Source organism: Acromyrmex echinatior, chromosome 7 (genome assembly GCF_024713525.1).
Source record: "Acromyrmex echinatior isolate Ae372 chromosome 7, ASM2471352v2, whole genome shotgun sequence".
Classification (NCBI taxonomy): domain Eukaryota; kingdom Metazoa; phylum Arthropoda; class Insecta; order Hymenoptera; family Formicidae; genus Acromyrmex; species Acromyrmex echinatior.
The window spans coordinates 14,320,982-14,344,352 of NC_141858.1; the positions used below are offsets into that span (position 1 = coordinate 14,320,982).

General features: G+C 37.2%; 1 protein-coding gene across 4 annotated transcripts; it reads left to right on the forward strand.

Annotated features, from left to right (window-relative positions):
* Window positions 1-444: 444 nt before the first annotated feature.
* Window positions 445-22,998, forward strand: LOC105154211 (sex-lethal homolog). Of its 4 annotated transcripts, none has more exons than XM_087407943.1 (6): window positions 445-729; window positions 9,317-9,683; window positions 9,758-9,933; window positions 10,134-10,247; window positions 10,939-11,099; window positions 19,021-22,998. In XM_087407943.1, the coding sequence occupies exons 2-6, from the start codon at window positions 9,474-9,476 to the stop codon at window positions 19,344-19,346; spliced, it is 987 nt and encodes a 328-aa protein (XP_087264069.1). In that variant the 5' UTR covers window positions 445-729; window positions 9,317-9,473; the 3' UTR covers window positions 19,347-22,998. The 4 variants fall into 4 exon arrangements, with proteins under 4 accessions (XP_087264069.1, XP_087264067.1, XP_087264066.1 ...); XM_087407941.1 differs by having other exon boundaries at window positions 446-729; window positions 9,078-9,683; XM_087407940.1 differs by lacking the exon at window positions 445-729 and adding an exon at window positions 7,374-7,942 and having other exon boundaries at window positions 9,078-9,683.
* Window positions 22,999-23,371: the final 373 nt, after the last annotated feature.

The following is a 23,371-nucleotide window of genomic DNA, read 5'->3' on the forward strand; positions in this document are numbered from 1 at the left end:
TACGTCTTTGCATTATCCTAACCTTCACGACATCATGGCGTCCAATTGCAGTGCATAATCTGCAGCACGAACAACGGTTGTCGGTGTTGTTCGTCGCGCCTTGTCGAGTTATCACGTTGTACATACATCTCTTCTTCGCTTTACGTGATCACAAAGGGACGCGAAAGTGCTCAATTTTTTTTATCGCGTCGGGATCTCTGCTCTTTCGTATCAATTGAATTTCATCCGCGAGCGTTTCGTGAACGAAGAGCCCACGAAAGATAACCTAATTACCCATAATCGTTCCCCGTTGCAATTTCACGGTTGTAGCCGTAATTTTTTTGATACAACAATACGATCCGATACAGCGGTGCGGTCCGAACGTATCGCTCGTGATAATTTTGGCGAATTTTCAGCCGAACAATTCGGCTCGTTCGCGATCGGATTGGTAAACGCGCGCTCGCGCGTGTAATTCTCGTCTGTGTTGTGTGGTTCACACGTTCACACGCGTGCGTGAGACTCGTGTGCGTGTTCCGTGGTGTGGAATGCGTCAGAGTGGCGGTCGACGAGCGACGTCGTGAAACCGTGAAACCGGCGGAGATCGTTCTCGCTGCGGCAAGTGCAAGGCAGTCGATACAGTCGATACAGTCGATACAATCGATACAGTCGATACTATGCGCCACGACGGATCGAGACACATAAATGCGCCCGGAATTGGAGCGCGGAGCAGCACGTGAAGTTCCAAGGGCGGTAAGTCGACACCGTTCTGTTTCTCTCCTCTTCCCTCCCTCTCTCCCTCTCCCTCACCCTCTCCCTCTCCCTCACACGCTCCACTAACGCTAGACGGAATTGGGTTGTCGCTACGTAAAATTTCGCCCGTTATTTCAGTGAAATTTGAAACTGTTGTAGCTTTGTTTAAACTCAATTTTATCGATCGAAATAAGTGCCGGGGAATGCGATACTCTTTTCCCAAAGTAAAGAACGCTGTATAAAACTATACAACTTAATTTCGCGTAACGTCACATTGATAACTTTGAAGTTTTCACAAGTTGGACGTAAAGTACCATTTCATAATTAATTACGAAAGGATTGTAATTAATTATTAATATCGTTGATGTACCGTTTCCAGCGAGAATGATTTTGTCGTACGATAAATTATTTTTCTTGTTGATTGACTTTAAGATAGAGAGATCCGAGATCTCGATGTTTTACAGCCAATTAACACGTTTGGAAAATTTGTATAACAAATATAGAGTCCATTTTCAAAACTACAATCATTTACGTAAATCTAGTGGATTTGATAGCTTTAAGCCCATTTCACAGTTAGTTAGCTTAATTGTGAGCTTAATTGTAAGTGGTTGCAAAAATTGACCAATTACAGTTGAATATGAAGATAACATTGGACTGTGGTTGATCGATTCTTAAGCCCATTCTACAATTGCATAAACATAGTTGTGGTTGTAGTTGTAAGAATTAACTAATCACAGTCAAATACGAGGAAAATATTCGACTCATTAATCAATTCTTATGGGTCTTTTACAAGTCATTAGCAATCAGGGAGTTGATTGAAGTATCTTGAAATGAGATGAAAATTACAAAAGTAAGCAAATTCACTAGTTATTGAGACCAATTAAACTATGAATATTCTAGAAATTGACCAATCATAATCGATTATTCTTCTTACATTAAACTATAATTGGTTAATTTTTAGCTTTTGTCTTCTAGTGATGTGTAACCTCGAAATGAGGTAAAAATGACAAAAGTAAGCAAATTCACCAGAATATTCATAATTTAATTGATCATTATCTACTGAATTTGTTTTTGTAATTTCCGAGATACGCGATCGACTCCCTGATTTATTACTAATAGCTTATTGTAAACGACCCATTACAATTACAACCACTTACACCTACGCTTACGCAAGAATGGGCTTCATACACTTGCTGAAAAGTATCCATAATCTTGCGAAGAATCACGAGGTTTCATAAGATCATCGGTTCTCTCGCGCTTAGAGAAATCGATTCGCGATCGTCGTTATGGAGGATTTACATATCTATTTTTAAATCGTATTACATAAATTGCACGTCTCGAACGTGAGGCTTACAACAATCGTGGGACGCGTCGCATAAAAAAATCACGCCGGCAATAAAAGTCCATCGCTCGTTGACATAGAGCGACCCTCAAATGTTTGCTTGTTTACTTTCATACATCCTCGTAACCGGCGTGGCGATTATCGTGGTCGTTCTAGTTCCGGATAGTTTTATATATCTCGCGCGTGACGACTGCGAACACAACGTCATCCCGAGTTGGAAACTTTGAACAGCGTTGTGAAATGCAGCGCGAAAGTAGAATCCAATTTCCTTTCGTATAGGCAGGCAGCCGGCAGAGTTTTGTCGTCGACGAGGCGAAACCGTCGCTCGTGGCAACCGAGCGTGCCAATTGCCATTATGACGTGACTTTCCGTCGCGCTCGTCATTTGCATTTTCCAATCACGCGGTATTTCGTTAGCCTGCACGTCGTCGCGTCGTCCAGAGTTACCGTCGGATAAAGGCGAGCGCACAATAAGCGGAAGACGTCGCAATCGGATCTCCTCTGCAAAGGTAATTCGATATAAAAGTTTACTCGACGCCAGGAATGCCTGAACGCGTGAAGTTATGCAAGCCTAAGCCGTGTACATCGTGTTTGGATTCGTGTATTGTGAGTCATTGTCAGAGCGTCTGACAGTTCGATGTTTGTTGTAAAGAAAAACGTGGTGTCGAAGAAAAAATTCATTCATGATGTTACTCTCAGTATATCGATGATTTTTCGGTCCTCTGTATTGAGTGTCTCAAGTTACTTTCGTTACTTTTACAAAAATTAAGTGATTCTTGCATATGTCTATAGAAATTGCAGTAAAACTTTTCTTCTTTCTTTCGCCAAATTTCAAGCCTATTTCATAAGCTATTTAATAAATTTCGTAATCTATTTCATACATTTGAAATTGATTTGAAATAAATTTTATTAAATTAATTTCATTATCTATTTAATAAATCGTTTAATATAGCTGTACGTTAATATAGCTATAAAAAACAAGACGACATTACTTAAACGAGGTGAAATTACAAAAGTGACCAAATTCGCTAGCTGTTGAAAATTATAAACATTCTAGTAAATTTTTTCATCTTGTAATTTTCATCTCATTTCGAAATACACAATCGATTTCCCAATGTTGTAATTAAATATTAGTACACAGAAAAAAAAAAATCTTAATTTCATAGAAATATCTCTTTGCTCTCGTATTAAAAAAAAAAATTATTTCTCTGGATCAATGAAAATTTCTTTGAAAATACAATATCTTATTTTCAAAGAAATTTTCATTGATCCGAAGAAATAATTTTGAATACGAGCAGAGATATTTTTTTGAAATTAAAATATATTTTTTTTTTCCAGTGTATTCTAATATTAGAAATGAAATACGCAAACATGAATTATCGTACGTTGGAGATTAAATTAATGAGTGAAGATGCGATCGGTCGTTTCCCGATAAGAATGAGAACTTATTTGCACACATGTTTTATATGCGGGCCTCGACCGTTAAAACGCGATCGTGTAAAACGACCTTGCGGTTTGAAACAAAATACGTGAGGCAAACAAGAAACGATCGCATAAGCGAAACGACGGTACGTCCCTCCATTCGTAACAAGGAGAGGATCGTGGTATCCTTCATGTTTTCTTCGTTACCGAACGACAACGTAATGTTCGCCATCTCGTCCTGGGAGGCCGCATTGAGGTACATCTTTGGTAGTCGCTCTTTTTCCGGAAACGAAGAAGGTTCGACGACCTCGGACTTTTTTTGCGGTATTAGTGTAAGGTTTAACGGTGAGGTAAGCTCAGTGATATCTGGATGAGAAAAACGAGATATATTGAGAATTTAAATTATGCAAAATATATAAATCTTTCGATTTACGGAAACGTTAGAAGAGTCCGTCGCGAAGCTCTGGTATTACATCAAAGGTAACAAAGACACTCGAGTGTCTTTCTGGAAAGACACGCGCGAGGTTTACTTTCTGCGTCTAATTAATAATTAATAACCGAGTTCGTCGACACCTCGCGAAAGCTCGACGGCGAGTCATCGTAGCGATTTCACGCGTTTCGCAGCGTTGAAATATTTCTATATTTTCCAAAACGGATGGCAAAGATTGACGAGGATCGAGTATTCCTGGCGAAGGGATACGTCACGTGCGAGCAATTAGCATTTTATCGCGATCGACGTATGATCGACGTGTTTCCATATTTCACGACCTGTTTAACATCGGCGTCTCGTCTACAAGACGATCGATCTTCTCATTCAACTTGCATGGAGACTTGCATGCGATTACCGTGAAAAGTGTTGCGGTATCCCATGTCTCGTGACTGCCTCTCCCTCCCCCTTCCCTCCCCTCCCCTTCTTCCCCTGGAAAAAAATATTTTTACGATGTTTTTGCGGACTCGCTAATGGCCGTGGCGTCATCGGAAAGACGCTCGTTCCAGAAGCGACATGAACGTTTTTAATGTCGACCCAATTTCGTGAGATTGTCCGGTGTAGTAATAAATTGGCAGACGATTCGAGAATCAGGGGAAACGCGCCAAAATTCTCAACGCCCAATTATAGGTCTGTTTTCTGTGGCTGAACTAGTGTCACACTTTTGGAACTTGAAGCGAGATAGGTACGTGTTTGATATTTGTCGAAAGCGAGAAAAAGAGTTCCAGTGCGGTCACAGAAAAACGGATCATATATTTCGTCCATCGAGATGCAGACCGAAGTGCATTTTTATAGCGATATACTCGTCTGGAGAATATTCTTCTTTTTCATCTTCTGAAAATAATTTGGCGAGTCATAAGAACATTCAAGGCTAATACAATGTGCTCTTTGTGCTTCCATTTCTTGCTTTTTACTAGAATTCTGTTGTGTATTACATTTACCTTTACCCTGAAATATTTATGTATTGTTTATTTAATTTACACGAATATTTTCATGTAGACAATGTAAAACAAATTATCATAAATTGGATAATATTAGGTGTTGGAATTAATTCGTAGCGTTTTACAAGTGATGGGAAGTACTTTCATTAATGTATTTTTTAATGCTCATGTGAAATAAATAACATTCTTTCATTAAAAAACGCTACGAATTAATTCCAACACTTAATACAACAAAGAAAGGTACAATTAATTTATGATGGTTAATATGTCTGACTTTAATATTTCGCTGAATAAAAATATATAAACGAGATAGAAGTTTTATGTCATCCGGTGCAACAACAAAGAACATAAACATAACCTCGGATAATCCAGAGATTGTTTACTACGAAATAAATGATGTTTTATCAAGAGCATTATTTTGATTGAAAATAACCTTGTTGATTTAATAACAGTATTGAAACAAATAACATTTTATTAAACAAGAGCTCGTATTTATGAAAATTGTTTTCAATTAAAATAATGCAGTTGATGTAATGTTTTTTTTTTTTCCCCCAGTATAGATAGCACGTAAAACATAGTTTACATACTTCACATTATGGACGTAAATGTAGATTATTATTTTACACATAATTTTGCACAATCTTATTTTCTCTTGCTTTTTTTTCTCCTCTTCGCGACCGTTTTATCGTGTCTCTTGTCATGTGTTTCTTATCTCTTCTAAAGTTCGTCAACTTTTATCTCGGGCGATGGAAAACGAAGAAACAGAATAACAGAGCAAAGGACAAAAGGTAAAAAGTGATGAAGAGTAAGAAACAGAAAGCAAAGGGCACGTTGCAGATTAACCTTTATGCGTCAGTCAGTGAGGAAAACTCGAGATGCAAGTAGATAAACTTCTGATTAAACGTAAATAAAAATAACTTGAGAATAGTTTAGAAACTGACGTATCGCACGAGTCGATAGATAAAAACGAGATCGCTGTCACTAAAGTGCGAGAAATTGTATTTCCATTTATCGTGACGCATATAGGCCAGAACGCAGACTTTTGCATAACGCATGAAACATAAGAATCAACCGATCAGAGATCTCCATTTCATGGAAAGGAAGGACTGATTGATCAATTCTCTTATGTATCTATGCTCCGATCTTGTATCCGTTTTTCGAGCGTCATCAAAAAGAAAGGAAAGAGAAAAATTGACAAGAAAGATACTCGCTCAAACTTAAGATCACGTAAACGGGGAGATTTTTTCTTACTGTTGTGGCCCGAAGGGCACAAATATTAGCTTTCAGTTTGAATGTAACAAGTCTAATATTTATGCCCGAAAACGCTCGCAATTATTATGAATGTGAAAACGATATCGCTCTTGTAGAAATTTAATACTAGTACTGGCCAATTAATTACTTATTTTAAGTATTAAAAATATTGTTATAGCAGTAGTATTTTTAATACCGAAAATCAGTGATTAATTGGCCAATATTAGTATTACATTTTTATAAGAGCGGTATCGTGTTTCATCGGTCAAGATGCTTTATACGTTACGTTACAATACTTATTACGTTTTTAAAATAAATGTGGGATGTATTTAGGACAGTATTTACATGTATTTAAAATACTTATTTAAATACATTTTGTATTTTGCATTTAAATACTTTTTTTTTAATATTTTGTATTTTAAATTTGTAAATACTAAATACATTTAAATTATGTAAAATTTTTTTTGATGGAAGTTAAAATCGCATCATTGTTGATTCAACCTAAAACCATTTCACATGATGCATCATTTATCCTTGTTTACATTTGGTGAACAACAAGGATAAATGATGCATCATGCACATCGTACGTGAAATGAAACGCACCTCTAGCTTTGTATCTTAGCCAGGGATGGGCAGTATTTGAAATACATGTATTTAAAATACGTATTCAAATGTATTTTTTTTTATCGAGAGTATTTTGTATCTCGCACCCAGAGAAAAGGGTTTCCTCGATTTAAAGAAATGTTTCTTTGCTATACGAAAAAATTTCTCCGATTTAAACATTATTTTTTTCAATCAAATAAATTTTATTTGATTTAAAAAAATAATGTTTAAATCAAAGAAATTTTTTCCACAAATAAATCAAAGACATCTTTTCTTTAACTGTATAGCAAAGAAACGTTTCCTTAAATCGAAGAAATCTTTTCTCTGCGTATTTGAATACAATTTTTTAAGTATCTTACCCCCACCTCCTGGGTGTATTGGTGTGCATGCAGTGCATGCAGTGCGGGAGTAGACGAGTGACCGAATTCGCTATTTAGGCGGGACCCGCGCTGTGCGTCGCGCATCGCTCACCGCGCACGTCGCGTTCCGTCACGCGGCGCAGCAGAGTTGGAGCAGAGTTGGAGCAGAGCATAGTAGTCGGGTAGTGGGGCGGCGTGCCGCGAGAGGGTGTCGCGCGAGACTTGTAAGAGCGAGAGACAGGTCAGGGCTGGGGCTCAGTCAGTGCGCTCGCGTGCGGTGTGTCAGTCGTGCTGCATTCGCCAATCTTCTTTTGCTGCCGCGCGCGCGCGCTGCACTCTCCTTCTTTTTTTTTCTTCTTCTCCTCCTCCCCTCTTCCTCTCTCCCTCTCTCTCTCTTTCTCTCTCTCTCTTTCTCCACTGTGCCGCGCCGCACCGCGCCGGAGGAAGTCACGCGTTCTGCCGAGCGCGGCCGCTGAGTTCCCGGGCGCCGCTGGACTGGAGTCGGGACTGTCGGGAGTCCGTCCGGCGGAGCGGAGCGGAGCGCAACGAGCGCGCGTTCGCGAGTGACGGATTACGTCGGTTAGGTGCACGCAGCACGGATAGTAACGCGACGGACGCGATGCTGACAGTACGCGCGCTTACATAATTATCCACCGTCGTCGGTGCGCATTAGCGGCGCGTAAAGCGACGCGAAAGAGAGAAGAGGAAGAGAGAGAGAGAGAGAGAAAGAGAGAGCGTCGTCCCTACGGCGGTGGTTGTTCGTTCGCTCGCGCTCTTCTTCGATTTTACTCCGTTCCGTGATCACTCGGGTACGTATACCGACACACGTAAGAATCGTATCATACGTGATACACACACATACACACATACACTGAAACCGACCCTTCCTTTCTTCTCCGTCGCCTCTCCGCTTCCTTTATCCAGCACCGTTCTCTCGCTTCCTTCTCCCACCTCGCGAGACGCCTATGCACCTATATCTCTTTCTCTCTTTCCGCTCCGTTCCCGTCCCTCTCCTCCCTACACTCTGATAGCTTGGTCGATTCACGAATCCGCCGGGGCCCTCGGATAGCTCGCGCTCTTTCCCGGGCCTCTTCAAAATAAGGCCAAAAGGTTACGTTACGTTCCTCGCGAACTTGGAAAATTCCGCCTCCCTTCCCTTTCCTTCTCCTCCACGCCCTTCGATCCCTGCTCGCTCTTCCTCTTCTCCCCCCCGTCCTTCCTCTCTACCTTACTCGTCCTAGTTGTAGTCGTGTTTTTATTGTTTTCTCCGTTCGCTTTTGTTGACGACGAAAGGAGGACATCGTCGCGACATCGTCGTCGTCATTGAAACGATGACGACGATGATGACGATCACAATTGCTTCGTAAACATAAGCGAGTAGTACGCGGAAATTTATTTTCTCCGTTTCGTCCGCGCGTGTTTCTCAGGCCTCGAGGCGTGAATGAACGAACGCGCGTGACTCCCTGTCTCTCGTCGACGTACGAATTCCCGCCAGGCGCGGGGAAGGGGTGAGAGGAGGGAGGGGGTGGAGGGGCACTCAATGAAATTCGATATCGCTAGACTCGTACGGGTACTCGCGATGAACAAAGTAAATCGCGTTACTTTCGAAATCGTCTCGATCCTTTGCCGATCGCGTTTGGTGGAGCTACTACCCCTTCTTACACGAGACATGTAAAAATCAGACTCAAATTAAATAGATGCGTTTAAAGCTGCATTGACACGTAAATGATTGTGTAAACTGAGTTTTACATTAGTATAAGAAAAGAAAATCTAAAGTTCGCGAGGCGATATTTCTATAATATTTAATTTTGTTGTCCATGCAAAGCATTTATTTTTTTTTTTTAACGATATTCGTTACTTATGCTTGCCTACTTTGATTTTCGCCTGCCATCTGATTCTGTTTTTGTCCTTACTTGCCTTTGTTTGTTTGTTTCTCACACACAGGTCTGGCATCAATACATATATTGCACATTTATTTTCTATTTATTTTGAGACTGCTTAGAGAGAAAGCGAGAGAAAGCGAGAGAGAGAGAGAGAGAAAGATGAGAGCATTCGAGGGCGCAGACTGGCCTACGAGCGTAGCGGCGTTGTCGTACGGGGAAGACGTAGTAATGAATTTGTTTATATTTTTTGTATTTGCCGATGATCCTCCCGTCGATGGTCGTTTCGCTGGACGGTACCAGTTGGAGTATACAACAGCAATCGCAACACCAACTGCTGGTGGTGGACTCGGTCGCGCAGCAGCAACAGCAACCGCAACAGATCGTCGCGTTGAATCAGATCGTCGCATCAAATCAGATTTCATCATCGGGAGGTGATCCGCAGCAACAGTGCCACAAAATGACTGACCAGCGAGATCAGCAGCAGCAGCAACAGCCGCAGTCCCAGTTTCAACAACAGCAGCAACAACAACAGATCAAAGGCAATGAGGAACCAAGAACGAATTTGATTATTAATTACCTTCCGCAAAACATGAATGAGAAGGAGCTGTACAGTTTATTTGTCACTATTGGTCCGGTCGAATCCTGTCGAGTCATGAAGGATTATAAGGCAAGCCATATACTTTCTATTTGAGATCTCGTATAAATGATTTTTATAAATTAATTTTACGTTTCATTTTTCAGACTGGATACAGCTACGGCTTTGGTTTTGTCAACTATGCGAAAGCTGAGGACGCGGCGACGGCGATAAGCACATTAAATGGTCTTCAAGTGCAAAATAAACGTCTGAAGGTCTCGTTCGCTCGGCCTTCTGGAGAAGAAATTAAAGAAACCAATCTTTACGTTACGAATTTACCAAGGTAATTATTTTTCTTGTTTGGATTTTCGTCTTTCGACGCAAGGATTATACATATAATTTACATTTACCTAGTCATACTTCTTGTTTCTTTCACAATAGAATTTTTTTTCCTTATTTATATTTCCTTATATTTGAGATAGTTTCAAGATCAAGAATTGAATACGGAAATATTATGTTTAAAGACACAATTTATTTTTACAGAAATATAACGGAAAGCCAAATCGATGAACTCTTCAGTAAATACGGCAATATTGTGCAGAAGAATATATTGAGGGATAAACTGACCGGTTTACCGAGAGGAGTAGCGTTTGTTAGGTAGATAATTATTTTTTTATCATATCCGATTTTCCCTCCTTTTAAATATTAATAAAAAGTTTACGTTTATAAGTACCGTATTTATGAGAAAGAGAGACGGTAACTAGTTTATTTAACAAATATGTCGATTTATGACACTTGCACATTTTCGTCGAGTATAAATAACGCATCGGTATTGAAGATTGGAACAAATTCAAAACAGCTGCTCGCGACAATCATACTATATCGTTACACAACGACGGTCGTGCATATATTCGTATACGCGTACTTATTTTGCGATAGTTTCCTGCCAAAGTATTTTTGTGTACAGCTCCTGGTTTTAGTTGCACAATTCTGATATGCTCCCTTTAGTTTGGCCCAGATAACTGCAAAACGTGAATAAAACTAGAGATAGCAGAATTGTGGAAAATAGGTTGTTGGAAATAGTTATTGCAATCTATGCCAACAGCTGGGAATCTTGCTAAAATGCTTGGTTATCCTATTTCGATTTTATTAAACTTAAAAATAAATAACAGAAATTTGTACTGTGTAAAATATGTTTGAGATCATTAAGAATTTCTCACTTTAACTTACACACTTCAAATTATTATTGCCTTTCTCTGGTAATGAGGTATACATTTTATACATTCACGATTGTTTTATCTAAAACTTGATTGAACTCAAAATTGCTTTTTAATTTGTTCCGATATAGATTCGATAAGAGGGAGGAAGCTCAGGAGGCTATCGCACGACTTCACGGTACAATACCGGAGGGTGGATCCGAGCCGCTTAGCGTAAAAATCGCGGAGGAACACGGCAAACAAAAAGCGGCGTATTATGCGGGCTGGCAGGCGGGATACAATCAAAGCCGCGGTAAGTAATTTTATATCTTGCGAGACCGCTGCATTACTAGATTTTATCTTATAGCTTGGCAGTGGTAATCGATAAATTAAGCGCGAATTTCTTATGCGCGATTGTTCTCGTTGGAATTCAGAGCTCTCTCTTGAACAAGTAAAAACAGAATTAGCACTGCCTGGTGAAGCTTGCATTTTTTGGCTTCGAACACTTCTAAAAAATATATATATATAAATAATTTGCATCTCTATTACGATTGTTGTAATATGCCTAGTCTATATAGGAGAGCACTAGTTGAAACTCGATGTTTATTACAATTATTTCGTTTGATCGAAAGATTATTATATATATATATATATATATATATATATATCATACTATTTGCCTGATATATGTCAAACACGATTTTTTTGATCGAGCGTATATTCGTTTTTCTCGTATCTCGATACATTTCTCAGATTTGCTAATGTAGATCATTTTTATATGGCGCAATGTGCTTCTTGCCGCGACACACGTTACTATCCTGTATTTTTGAGATGCCTTGCATCACACATTAACATATTTTCCTCTGTCTCGGATAAAGATCTTGAATTTTATCGCGTGCATATCAGCGTAGACAGACGAATACGGTTGACTCTGTAGCATAGATTGCTATTTATAGATACAATGTATTTTTTTTCTTTTTTTTTCCTTATGTCATACTGTTTGTCTAACGTTGAAATGTTTTGTCAGATAAAATGGCTGCATCTAAATCAGACCACCACGACTTAACGCATTAAGCACCTTTTGTATACACAGAGAACCGAAAGGGTGTTTATATTCTGACACGTTATACACACGACTGCACGTTAAAAACGCGGAGAGATCTCTTCGCATCGAATGATTGGAGACACGGTTTCCCGCGTTTCTTTACTTCTTTATACGTCTTCGTTTCTTCTTTTATTTCTGCTTTTTCAAAGCGCATGATTCGAAATATAAGAGAAAAAAAAAGTCTCGCTCGGTTTCCGAGCAAAAATGAAAGGAAAAAAAAAAAGAGAAAAAACAAAGCCACTTAAAGGGCTCTTCTGTATATATGATTGAGCGGGCAAGAATGCAGTGTTTGTGATAGAAGAGTCTTGTGTGTGATCTGATGACGAGAGGTACGCGTGGTGCAATTATGTACACGAGACACGGCTAGTCAGTAACACGCGCGGCATTTGCGATATATAAACACCTTACACACCGGGAGACACTCTATTGCCGCACAGAAAAAAAAAAGGAAAAAGAAATAAAATGCCGTTGATAGAAACTTTCAGTTTGGATGCTGGCTAGTTGGATCAATTATTTACGATTCGCTATCTTCTGTTATTTTTTTCTAGCTCTGCTGCTATTGTTCGTTTTTTTTGCTTGATACTTTGTTGTTAAAAGTACTACCGTTGCCCATGTACAATATTATATCGAGCACACAGTAGCTTCGCATCCGCCGATATTAAACATGTTCCATATGGCTGATGCTGTTTGTGCTTTAGCGCGACTAAGGCGTTGTTTAAGTTTCTGTATAATACAATTTTGTTATATATATATGTATATATATATATATATATATATATATATATATATATATACATACATACCTATATTATTTCCGAAATATATATTTTGTTTTCACAAACATGTGTATGTTCTGTCTTCCACTGGTAATTCTATTCCAGTCCTGTTTAATTTTAAGCGAATCCAAAGCAAGTTAGGCGATTTGTAAATTACATATTGTCAACCGTTCGATTGTTATGTTTTAGCTGTTTGAAGGAAAATGGAATTATTTAATACTTCTTTCTTAAAATAAATACGAATATTTTAAGTTGAAGATTAATTTCCCAATTAGTTCGTTCAGATATTAATAATTCGTTAAAAAAAAAAAGAGGATATGAAAGCTCGCTCATGAAAATACGATTTGTATCTAGCGATTTGGCTGTGATTGATTGCGATTTTATGCTTTAGTAAACAATCCAAGTGCATGATGCTGTGTCCTTATCGAGCCGTTGTAACGCGCAAAAATGGAATTTATATGAAAGACCTAATCAATGACGTTTTCATTTCTATGCATGCCTCTTGACTCATGAAGGAGAGCGTCTGTACTCGACGAGGAATAAATATCAGCGCTATGCTCATTATCTATACTGAAAAGCGACAAGTGTTGTTGTTATTGTTGTCGCCGCCTTGTCGTTGAACGTTCCGAATGTCATGTATACGCACACGCGACCGTCCTTGCAGTTGTAATCAAACGAAGGCTTCGCGACTTCAATTCACAGAATTGGGATTATAGACGTAAACCTACTCGCAATGTGTTCCATCAATGTGATTTGTAATCGTGCGAGGAACGTTCTCTGCTTGGCGGTATCCAAACGGTCTTAGATAGCAAATTGTTTGTTAATTGTGTAAATTGCGCTCGCCGAATCGTTTATTATAAATTGCGTTAATTCTACGTTATGTTGTATCTCGTTTTATGCAATTAGGAATTACGTAATTTCCAAAAGTTTAAGTTGATTTTAGCGTTTAAGTTGGCGTTGGCAAAAATATCGAAGAACATCGAGTGTATTCCAACAGAAGTGTGATGTGTAAATTTACAAGACAAACACAGACAAACACAGACGAGGAGTAAACTGTAGTAGGACTATTTCTTAGTCTCGTCTTGGAAAGACTCGATTGATTTTGTATATTAGCGGATTGAAAATATTATATTTACATTAGAGAAGATTTATTAAAGTTTCATAAATGATTTTTAAATTAAATCTAGGCCAACAATCTTGGCGTTTGTATTCGTAAGGCAAGAAATTTGAAGAGAGATGTGATTCTATTTAATAGAAAATCGTAATTTCTTGATATAACTTGGGCTGCAATTATATCGAGACAATTATACACCAAATACCGCAATATGATTTTTGCTCAAAATAAATGACAATTATTCAACGAGTCTAAGGCTGGATTGTTTCCACTTTTCGGTAAACTTCAGCTCACTATCTTACTCTCTTACTTTTGTTTATCCAGTAGGTAAATTACCACATAGTTTATCCAAAGATGAAACAACCGGCCCTAACAATTGCAACGATATATTATCTGTTTCATAATTTTAAATCTATGCGGCTTTTGTTATTTCCAAACATCACGGTAGAATTGTTACCGTGCACTGCGAAGGTTGATTAATTATTAGGTGTTGGAATTAATTCGTAGCGTTTTACAAGTGATGGGAAGTACTTTCATTAATGTATTTTTTAATGCTCATGTGAAATAAATAACATTCTTTCATTAAAAAACGCTACGAATTAATTCCAACACCTAATAATACGTAATTTGAATAGATTTTGACAGCGCGTTTTTTTAAATATCCTTTTTGGATTAGAGATACAGCGATCCTTCGTAAGATGTTACACGTAATACATACAAGAATAATCAAGCGAGATTGATCTTGATGATTTAGAAAATAACAAAATCCGAGAATAAACTTCTCAATTGTCTGCTATTTAGATAGTATTAATTCTCAACATAAAATAACATGTGCGGCAGACTTTGTAGTTATAGCCACTACAGTCTAGTAAAATTTGCAGATCAAATGAATAATTAATAAACATCGTTTCTTCTAGTAGGGATCAATATCTTTCTAAAATTTAGTCAAAAAAATATCACACACATATGCTTCCTCAAGCTGAGGATGAGCATCCGACTATGTTCTCGGTGGCAGTCTCGAATGGAAAAAGCGAAATGAAACGTACATTTAAGACAGTACAACAGTTGATTTTTTTTTTAGCTATAATACATGTCTCAAATTTTGAAGATGATTTTTAAGCACAGAGAAAAGACGTAGAAACAGATTAAAATAAAAAAATTAATTTGGTGTATTTCCGAAAAAATTCTTTCTCAAAGACAGCTTTTCTGTTGTATGTTTTTATCTTGATAAAATTAACTTGGAAATGGAAACAAAATTCTAATCTGTATATATAAGATTAGAGAGACGAAGTATTTGTTAGAGTCGGACAAGACAAAAGTTGTGAAAAGATATTAAGATCGATGTTGAAGAGTTGATTTTTATAGCACTTGGAGCGCACTTATCGATACTTTAATATATCAGTTACCAGATGCAAACGAATATCAATGTATGAAGCTCGGCCTTCCATTTGATTGTATTGGTCTGTGATGCGTTGCGAAGAGTCATGCTACCGAATACATTTGGCGGTATCAATAATTAGCTAATTAACAATACACAATATTGAGAGATAGACGAGTTATCGCTCGATTTTTGTAGGATAGAACCTTGCATCGTTTCGCGGTCTCTTTAATGATTCTCGCTGTTAGACTCTTTCGTCTCTCTTGAATCTTAAACGACGCTTTAAACGATTGACCCGGCGATGAGAGAGCCGGAGAGAGGTGGATCCTGAGAGCTAGAAGTAACATGTATGTCCTTCGACCCTGACAATCGTCCATCCTCCGTGGATTTATCGCAATCTTATCAGTTGCGTGCGACAGAAAGAAATGAAATGCGATTACATTTGGAACATAACAACAGTACGGGTAATTTTTCTCGTTCGAAATTCTGTAATTGCGCGAGATTCCTTAATAATAATAATAATGCAACCATTTGTCGCCGCGAAACGATATAAAATAAGATGTCTTTACTACAATAAGAATATCGATATACAGCCTTTGATAGTAATACTTATAAAATGTGTTATTATTTCAATATCGTATGTTAAATAGTCTAAGTTATTTGGTCAATGATTGCAAAAATAGCATCAAAGATAACTGCCTAAAGATGATTTCGTCGAAAATGCTATTCACAATCAGATAATTCCTATAATTTTCAATGCTTTATGCTGCGATTATTTGTTCCACGTGTCTGATCACACTTCATTTTCTTCTGTCTTGTCGTAGATCGCGTTTGCGAAAGATCAGTTTCCATCCCTAACTGGCGTCTACTTATATACGATAATTATAAAATTAATTACATAATAATCGCGGAATAATCTTTTCTCAGAGGATTTCGAGAAGACCGCATAAAAACATCTCTCAAATCTTGATTGATTGAATCATACCTGGTGGTGGACATGCTAATTAGGAAGTTAATAGAGAGGAATGTATAAACGCTTGAAGATCGCCGATGACATTACCAGTTAGGGATTGAAATCCCAATCACGTAACGCGATTGAGGACACGATCCACCTTGCTCAACGTAAGATACTTAGATGCTGCTTCGCGTAAGGGCGAGCGATGTCGGAACTTTTAGGAATTTAATATTGCGAATGCGCCGGCATTTGACCCGCTTCGGTTACTGACCGATCGATCGTCGGAGAGCTGCGAGCTTCGATGGACTACATTTTTAAACGCCAATCCGCGTTCACGGATAGTTTATACGCCGAATGTCATGTAGAAAGAAGAAAAAGCATTCATCAACTTCATTGTTTTGATACTTTTTATTTTCTCTTTGATACCTTTTTTTACATAGTTTGATTTTTGTCGAAGCTTCGTTTAAAACATGAGCGTGTTGGCGCTTTCCTTTTCTCTTTCTCTCTATTTAAATATTTGAAACATTTGATTGTTAATATTTATTATTAAAAATCTCCACATGATTTGAATGATCTTCGACGATCGATTGGTTGATGAACCGATACGCAATATGTTGCACAGCACGATTGCTGCTAGAGGATAAGAAGATTAATTAAACGTTGGAAACTTCATTTCAATAAGGTAGATAGATTAATATAAGGCATCTTTCCATGCGCCATGAGAGAAACTTCCATCGTTTAGGGATAATCCGATTGGCGAAAGTATTGTGATATTATTTAATTCGAGTAAAAAAAATCTATCGACGAATGTAAAAATTAAATATACAAATTAAACGCCGATGTATAGATAATTATTTAATATCAAACATGAAGGATTAGCAACTAAATAATTTCTAATTTACGCAAGCATCAATAAAATTTATATCTATTATTGTAATGTTAGAATCGATTCTGTCTTTCATTTTTTTTTTTTTTTTTGCGACTGGATGTCCGAAATGCGAGCTCGACTTGGCGTCTAATCGAAAGATGCAATTGTAATTAGGTTAAATTTTAACTGTTAAGTAGTAAATTGTAAGGTCTAACGGATCGAAGAATGTGCGAAATGGTTAATCCCGAAGTCCAGTAGTGCTAACGATGGCTGTGATAAGGATAAGGAAATACTAACGAGAATTGCAAAAAGAAAAAATATACTGACGAAACAAATGGATTAGTAGCGAAGCTTCTCTTCCTCTCTTTCGATCTAATTTTTAATGCCGATATATTAATTTCGATATAGTATTAGCCGTGTACGATATACCGATAGATATAATTACGTCCGAAAAGTAACAGCAAACTGATACATCGAAAAAAACAGCTTCTTCATAGCGTCGTACTTTAGTTGCACAATATTGATTATGGCTAAGTAAATAATGGCTTAGTAAACAATACGCGGGGTGTTTATAAAATTGTCGCATTTGTCTTGGTTAAAAAATAATGAATTTATAAAGAATTTCCTCATGGATTTCAACATACGGTAAAGTTACTTACCCGAAGTAATCCTAATTCATAAATTTTGGCTGTTTAGTGCCGAATATAATACTACAGTTAGTTTTTAGTAAATTGCATATTTTTTAATATTTCAAATTACAAGATACTGACGGAAGAAAAATGCGACAATTTGGGAACACTCAAAAATTTTAGAGAGGAAAAAAATTCGGCTTCTTCGGCCTCGTTTGAGAACACTCGCGACATTCTCGATGATATATTCATCATATTTTTCTCTTGTTCGTTATGACATAAAAATACATATATAGTCTACGGAAACTCTGAATTAGCGAAAGTTATCGTCGTTAGGCGAGTCTAGTATCTCGTTATAACATCAGTGTTTACAACAATGCGATATACACGTACACACAGCGATTAAGTATATACATACATAAATACATAGAAACACGCAACTACGACACAGTATAGTTACAGATCAATGTTCGTATCTCGTTGTACGGATATTTGTATTTAAACGTATTGAACATTAAATGTGAATTATTGTATCAACCGCCGCTTTTTGTGCTGATGATGTATAATCGATAGATCCCTCGCGTGACGTTGAATCGAATTTAAGCGCATCCAGACACTCTCTCGACGAATCCAGTTTTGCGAAAGAGTGAAAAAAAATAAACTATATCACACACGCACACACACAGAAATAATGGCTCTCTGTGATACTTTTGTACAAATTCGTTTCCCGCGGGGATTACGCTAATTAAAATTAAGTGTTGAAAATCAGAGATCGCAGGCATTGTGCGCGAATGTCTTTTTTCGCTTATCTCCGATCTCGATGGAGTTTTTTTTATGCCCTCGACAATCGGAGTTGAAGTACGACGAAGTTTCCTTCGCGAAAAAGCAAATCATCAGGACAAAAAGTAACGCTCTGGAGGACTGACGTTTCAAAAGTGAAAATAGGAAAAGAAACACGTCGTTAATGATCCTCCGGAGACCTTCTAATCGATATCTTACATCTTTCCTATTCTCGTTGCCGCAATCGCAAGTTTCCTCACCGCGGTCGCTCATTAAATTTGATTAAAATATTAGAAACCGACATATATCCAGTCTAAGTCATTCACACTACCTTCTTTTTTTTTTTTTTAAATACGCTTCTCCTTCGCCTCTCTAACATCCCCCGAAAAATTGAAAGTCAAATATAAAAACCGTTTCATGGAAAAATTTATTTATCCTAAATATATTAAAATACATTTAATTTATGTATAAGCAAATTTAATTAATTAAAAAATAATGGAATATCTTTATTCCATTTAAAATGGCGTTAAAAAAAAAAGATGGAGGAGGAGGAACGTCGATATCGAGACTCGCGTTTCGAGAACAGCTTTAACTATCCCCTTTTATCTTAGGCATTCTCAATTTTCCAGGAGGGAGCGGACTCGGAGTCGGCGGTGGCGGCAGCGGACGGGCTCGGGGCATCGGGGGTCCTGGAATGGGCATGGGTGTTGGCGGCGGTGGTCCGGGAATGTTGAGCCGGGCTGGTGGTTTTGGGCCGCGTGGTGGTGGGCCCCATAGCGGCAGCTTCCTGGGCGGAGGCGGTGGCGGCGGCGGCGGCGGTGGCGGCGGCGGCGGCGGCGGCGGTGGCGGTGGTCCGGGTGCCATGCGGATGGAGAAGATACACCCGCATCGATTTAATCCAATCGGGATGGGAGGCGGCGGTAGCGGCGGTTACGTGCAATCGCACTTCTGGTGACCATCGCGATGTGACAACGACGACGACAATGACGATTACGATAACGATAACAATGACGATGACGGTGACAATGATAACCGTAATGAAGATACGCTTACATTCGCTGCAACATTGATCGCTGGCTGAAACCCTCTCTATTCATCTCGTTCGAAATAAAGTTCGCGAGTTTGATCGCTCGTAGCATAGCCGAGAGCTGGAGATAGATCAGATAGAACCAGGTTAGACCGGTTTCCTATTTACAAGATGATATTGCACGAGAAGATAGCTCGGTGTTAATCAATGTCTATAAAAATTTTATGAATGGAGAAAAGTTAAAAATATTACGTTTTGAAAAAAATGTTTTATCGTTTGTTAATGCATGTTATTGAAGAAAGTTGTTTAGCATGAAAGTTACTGTGCATATTTTATTATTAGGTGCGCAACTAAGTTCTCGCTGTTATTTTGATGAAAATGCATCAAAATAACAGCGAGAACTTAGTTGCGCATCTAATAGTAATAATATTTTTATCGATATTAGTATTAAGAACGAGCTATATCTTCGTGGGCCATTTTGTATAACCGCGAAAAAACTGGATAGAGGAGCCGAAATGATGATGCTCGAGATGTCATGCATCATTAATCTATTCAATTTCATCAACTGCACGCGTTGGATCTATTCAAAAACAATTCCGATCGAAATTGACTTTCTATTTGATTACAAGATACAGTTCGAAAATCTTTATCATTTCGGATACTAGCCATAACAGGATAACCGAGAAAGAATTGAACTTCGATAGGAATCGTTTTCGAATAAATTCTTGTTATCTCTGGCAGGTGTCCTGCTATCCGTTCAGCTGTCTACCTGGTTTTATTCTTTTTATCCAGTGCACGATCGTGAAGCTCTTCAGGAGATTTATATTGTCTAACACTACAAATTATAACAGCCTTTTTTTCTAACAATACGTCGGAATTTAATGTGTATTTATTATAAATCACATAAAATCTGTTTCCTTTTCCACTCCAAATTCTGAACTGATGTGCACTGATTCAATAAATTAGAATGAGACAGATATAGTTGTTTCATTTTAATTTATTGTACTACTAGTTAAAAATTCTTCGAAAAAGAACAACACACATAGACCTATACATTATGCACAAGTAAAGTTAAATAAAACGCGATATGCACCGAATCAATATCAATCTCACAATATTAAATTCAACCTGTTTTAACATTCTAATTGGTCAAACGTTTCTCTAGCTTCACGATCGCTCGAACGTTCGTTCCAATTCGTTCCAGTCAGTGGTCAGTTAATATAATTATGCAATATGATATAAAGTTTAAAAATAATGTACCTCAATGATAAATTTATGACCACGAGGTATTGAAGGGATCAGAAGGATCTGTTATGCAAAAAAAAAAATAAGAATTCTGTGTTGTAAATTTTATTTTTTTTTTTTTTATAGTTCTAACTCTTGAGACTTTACAAGACATTTAATTGTAAGACAGAATTTTATCATAGGTCGAATTTGGGGGGAAGTTTTAAGACACGCGACAACGTTTTCCCTTCGACGCGGCGCTGGATATCGGTGGTATCCTGCGGCGAAAATTGTACATTTGTGAGATACAATTTTTTCCCCTTTTTTTTTTTTTTTTTTTTTTTTTAATCAAATAGGGCGCATGAAACAAAAAGATTCTTTCGGGAAAATCCAATATCTGCAAAAAAATGTAAATAATTATAACCGCAATATAATAATATTATATATAATTATATATTATGCAATTATGTATAATCAAATATAATAATGAAAGATTTCGTGTATGAAAAATTTCATATATGGAAGGGGGCGCCAAAATAAAAATTTGACAGCATTTTATTAATTAGTACTGTATTAAATTATAATTTTTATGTCGTGTTTAAAAATGTTTTTTTAATTCTCAAATTCGTTTCTCGTTAGTCGTTTTTATTTGGGTATTGGATCTTCCGAAAAGGCATGTTTATAATTATGATCTACGATCGAATTCCAAATCATTCTAGTTTGTCATGAGACCGAGAATGGATGATCCGAACGTGTGTCGTTAATTTAGATTAAGAGAATTTTAAACAAGTGCCGCGTGGAAGAACAGGGTGTGAATGTAATTTATTTTAATATTTGAGAGCAGTATTAGAACGAGATCGCGTATTCTTTCGCAGTCCTATGGACACACCTTCGGCACACGTTGCATGATGTATTTAATTTCATCCGACGCTTCGGTAGCGTTTTACGAGATTCGTAAATAATGTTGCTGAAGAGAGAGAGAGAGAGAGAGAGAGAGAGAGAGAGAGAGAGAGAGAGAGAGAGTGTGAGTGAGTGAGAAAAATATCACATAGAAAAATACATGAAAAAAGATATTTATGTAAAGCCGTAAACTACTTGGAATAAATACCATTAGCAACTATATATTTAGCTTTTGTTAATTTCGTTAAGTAAATATTTCGAATTTCTATTCATTAATGTCATTTTTATTAATATTTTGTATATATACATACGGAGAGTCGAATATCAAAATTTTAAGTCGCGTGTACTTAAGGTCTGTTGATTAGCGTAGAAGCTTAGCGCCGGTGAATCTCGAGGAGCGTTCAATTTTGAACAATTGATCACCATCGTTATCCTCGCCGCAAATGGTGTACATAGACCTCTAGAGAGACTAAGACACTATCGCGACCTTATAGACGATGAGACTGACTTTTTATAAGGGACAGATTTTAAGCGAAGTACGTCAAAGTCGCATGTCATATTTTTAGATAAAAAGGAAAAAAGGGAGAAATAGCGAGCTGTACTTGCCCAGAACCTGCGTTGCAGGTTCCAAGGACAGCGCATTAATTGTTTATTACAAAAATCTGTGATTTGTACAAAGAGGAGTGAACGAGAAGTATATCGGTCATCTTAGAGAGATGAAAAGGAAAAGGATCGTTATTTTACGTCCAAGTGAAACGATAAAATCTGAAGCAATAAAGATACAGAAGTAGAACCGATCACTCTATTGTTGGATTAAGTTAACGTTATATTTTATAGAATAATGTGCAGAATCTTAATTTGATAATTATCCATTCTTATAAAAAAAAAATCGTTTAATTAAATCACATAGTTGCTTTTATATTTATAGACATAATTTAGTAATGTTTTTAAAGTTACCTGAATATAATTATTATAACTATTATTATTAACCTTATTCTACTATTACCATATCATTTTATCATCAGCATTAAAGCTAGGCAATATATAACTATACAAATCGATCTGCAGGTTAAGTAGCATAATTTATTTATCACTTTAATACAGCTATCATTCTACAATGTATGTATAAATCGTCAAGACTCGTGTAATTACAGAAAATAATCACACGCAAGAATTGAATAGCGAAATAAAGCGATATACTTGATTTAATGAATTGAACAAGATATAACTAATTCAGTTAAATCGTGTGAACGATAACTGACATTCGTTGCAAATTTGAAGCAACATACACATTTCCACAAATGTAATAAGCTCGTGCATAAGAAAAGATCGTAATAAATATCGAGATACTAATATTAACAAGGAATAATTATTAACACATTTACATGAATTGTGATGTCGCACCAATGGATGTGTACCAAAAAGTTGAATAAATTGCTGTCCGCTACGAAGAAGATTTCTTATAACGATATTTTTTACAAAACTTACCGTAAAAATACGACCTGATTGAAAGGTATTGTGATTAATTTAGGTTCGTATCTCTGAGGGGAAGATTGCAGGAGTGTTGAAGCATTTGAAAAATATTTTATTAATTATATTTTATTAATAATATGTAATCAATCACGCATCACAATACAAATCTTTGTGTTTCATCTGATATTAATTCAGTGAAAAAGATACATGTTGTGTTTTACAGAGAAAAACAAAAAATTATCGAATGCTTTTGATACGTTAGAGTGTTTCTGCAATTAAATTTTCCTATAATATACGTTTCATGTAGGTTTCATCGTTGAGTATGCCCGATCACAGTGTTGCCCTTCAAAAGGCAG

Bases quoted from the DNA above. Each gene is read 5' to 3' on its own strand.
- LOC105154211 (XM_087407941.1), top strand. From the start codon at position 9,276: ATGATCCTCCCGTCGATGGTCGTTTCGCTGGACGGTACCAGTTGGAGT. The intron at 10,248-10,938 runs GTAGATAATTAT...GTTCCGATATAG, and splicing joins AGAGGAGTAGCGTTTGTTAG to ATTCGATAAGAGGGAGGAAG. The intron at 11,100-19,020 runs GTAAGTAATTTT...TCAATTTTCCAG, and splicing joins GGGATACAATCAAAGCCGCG to GAGGGAGCGGACTCGGAGTC.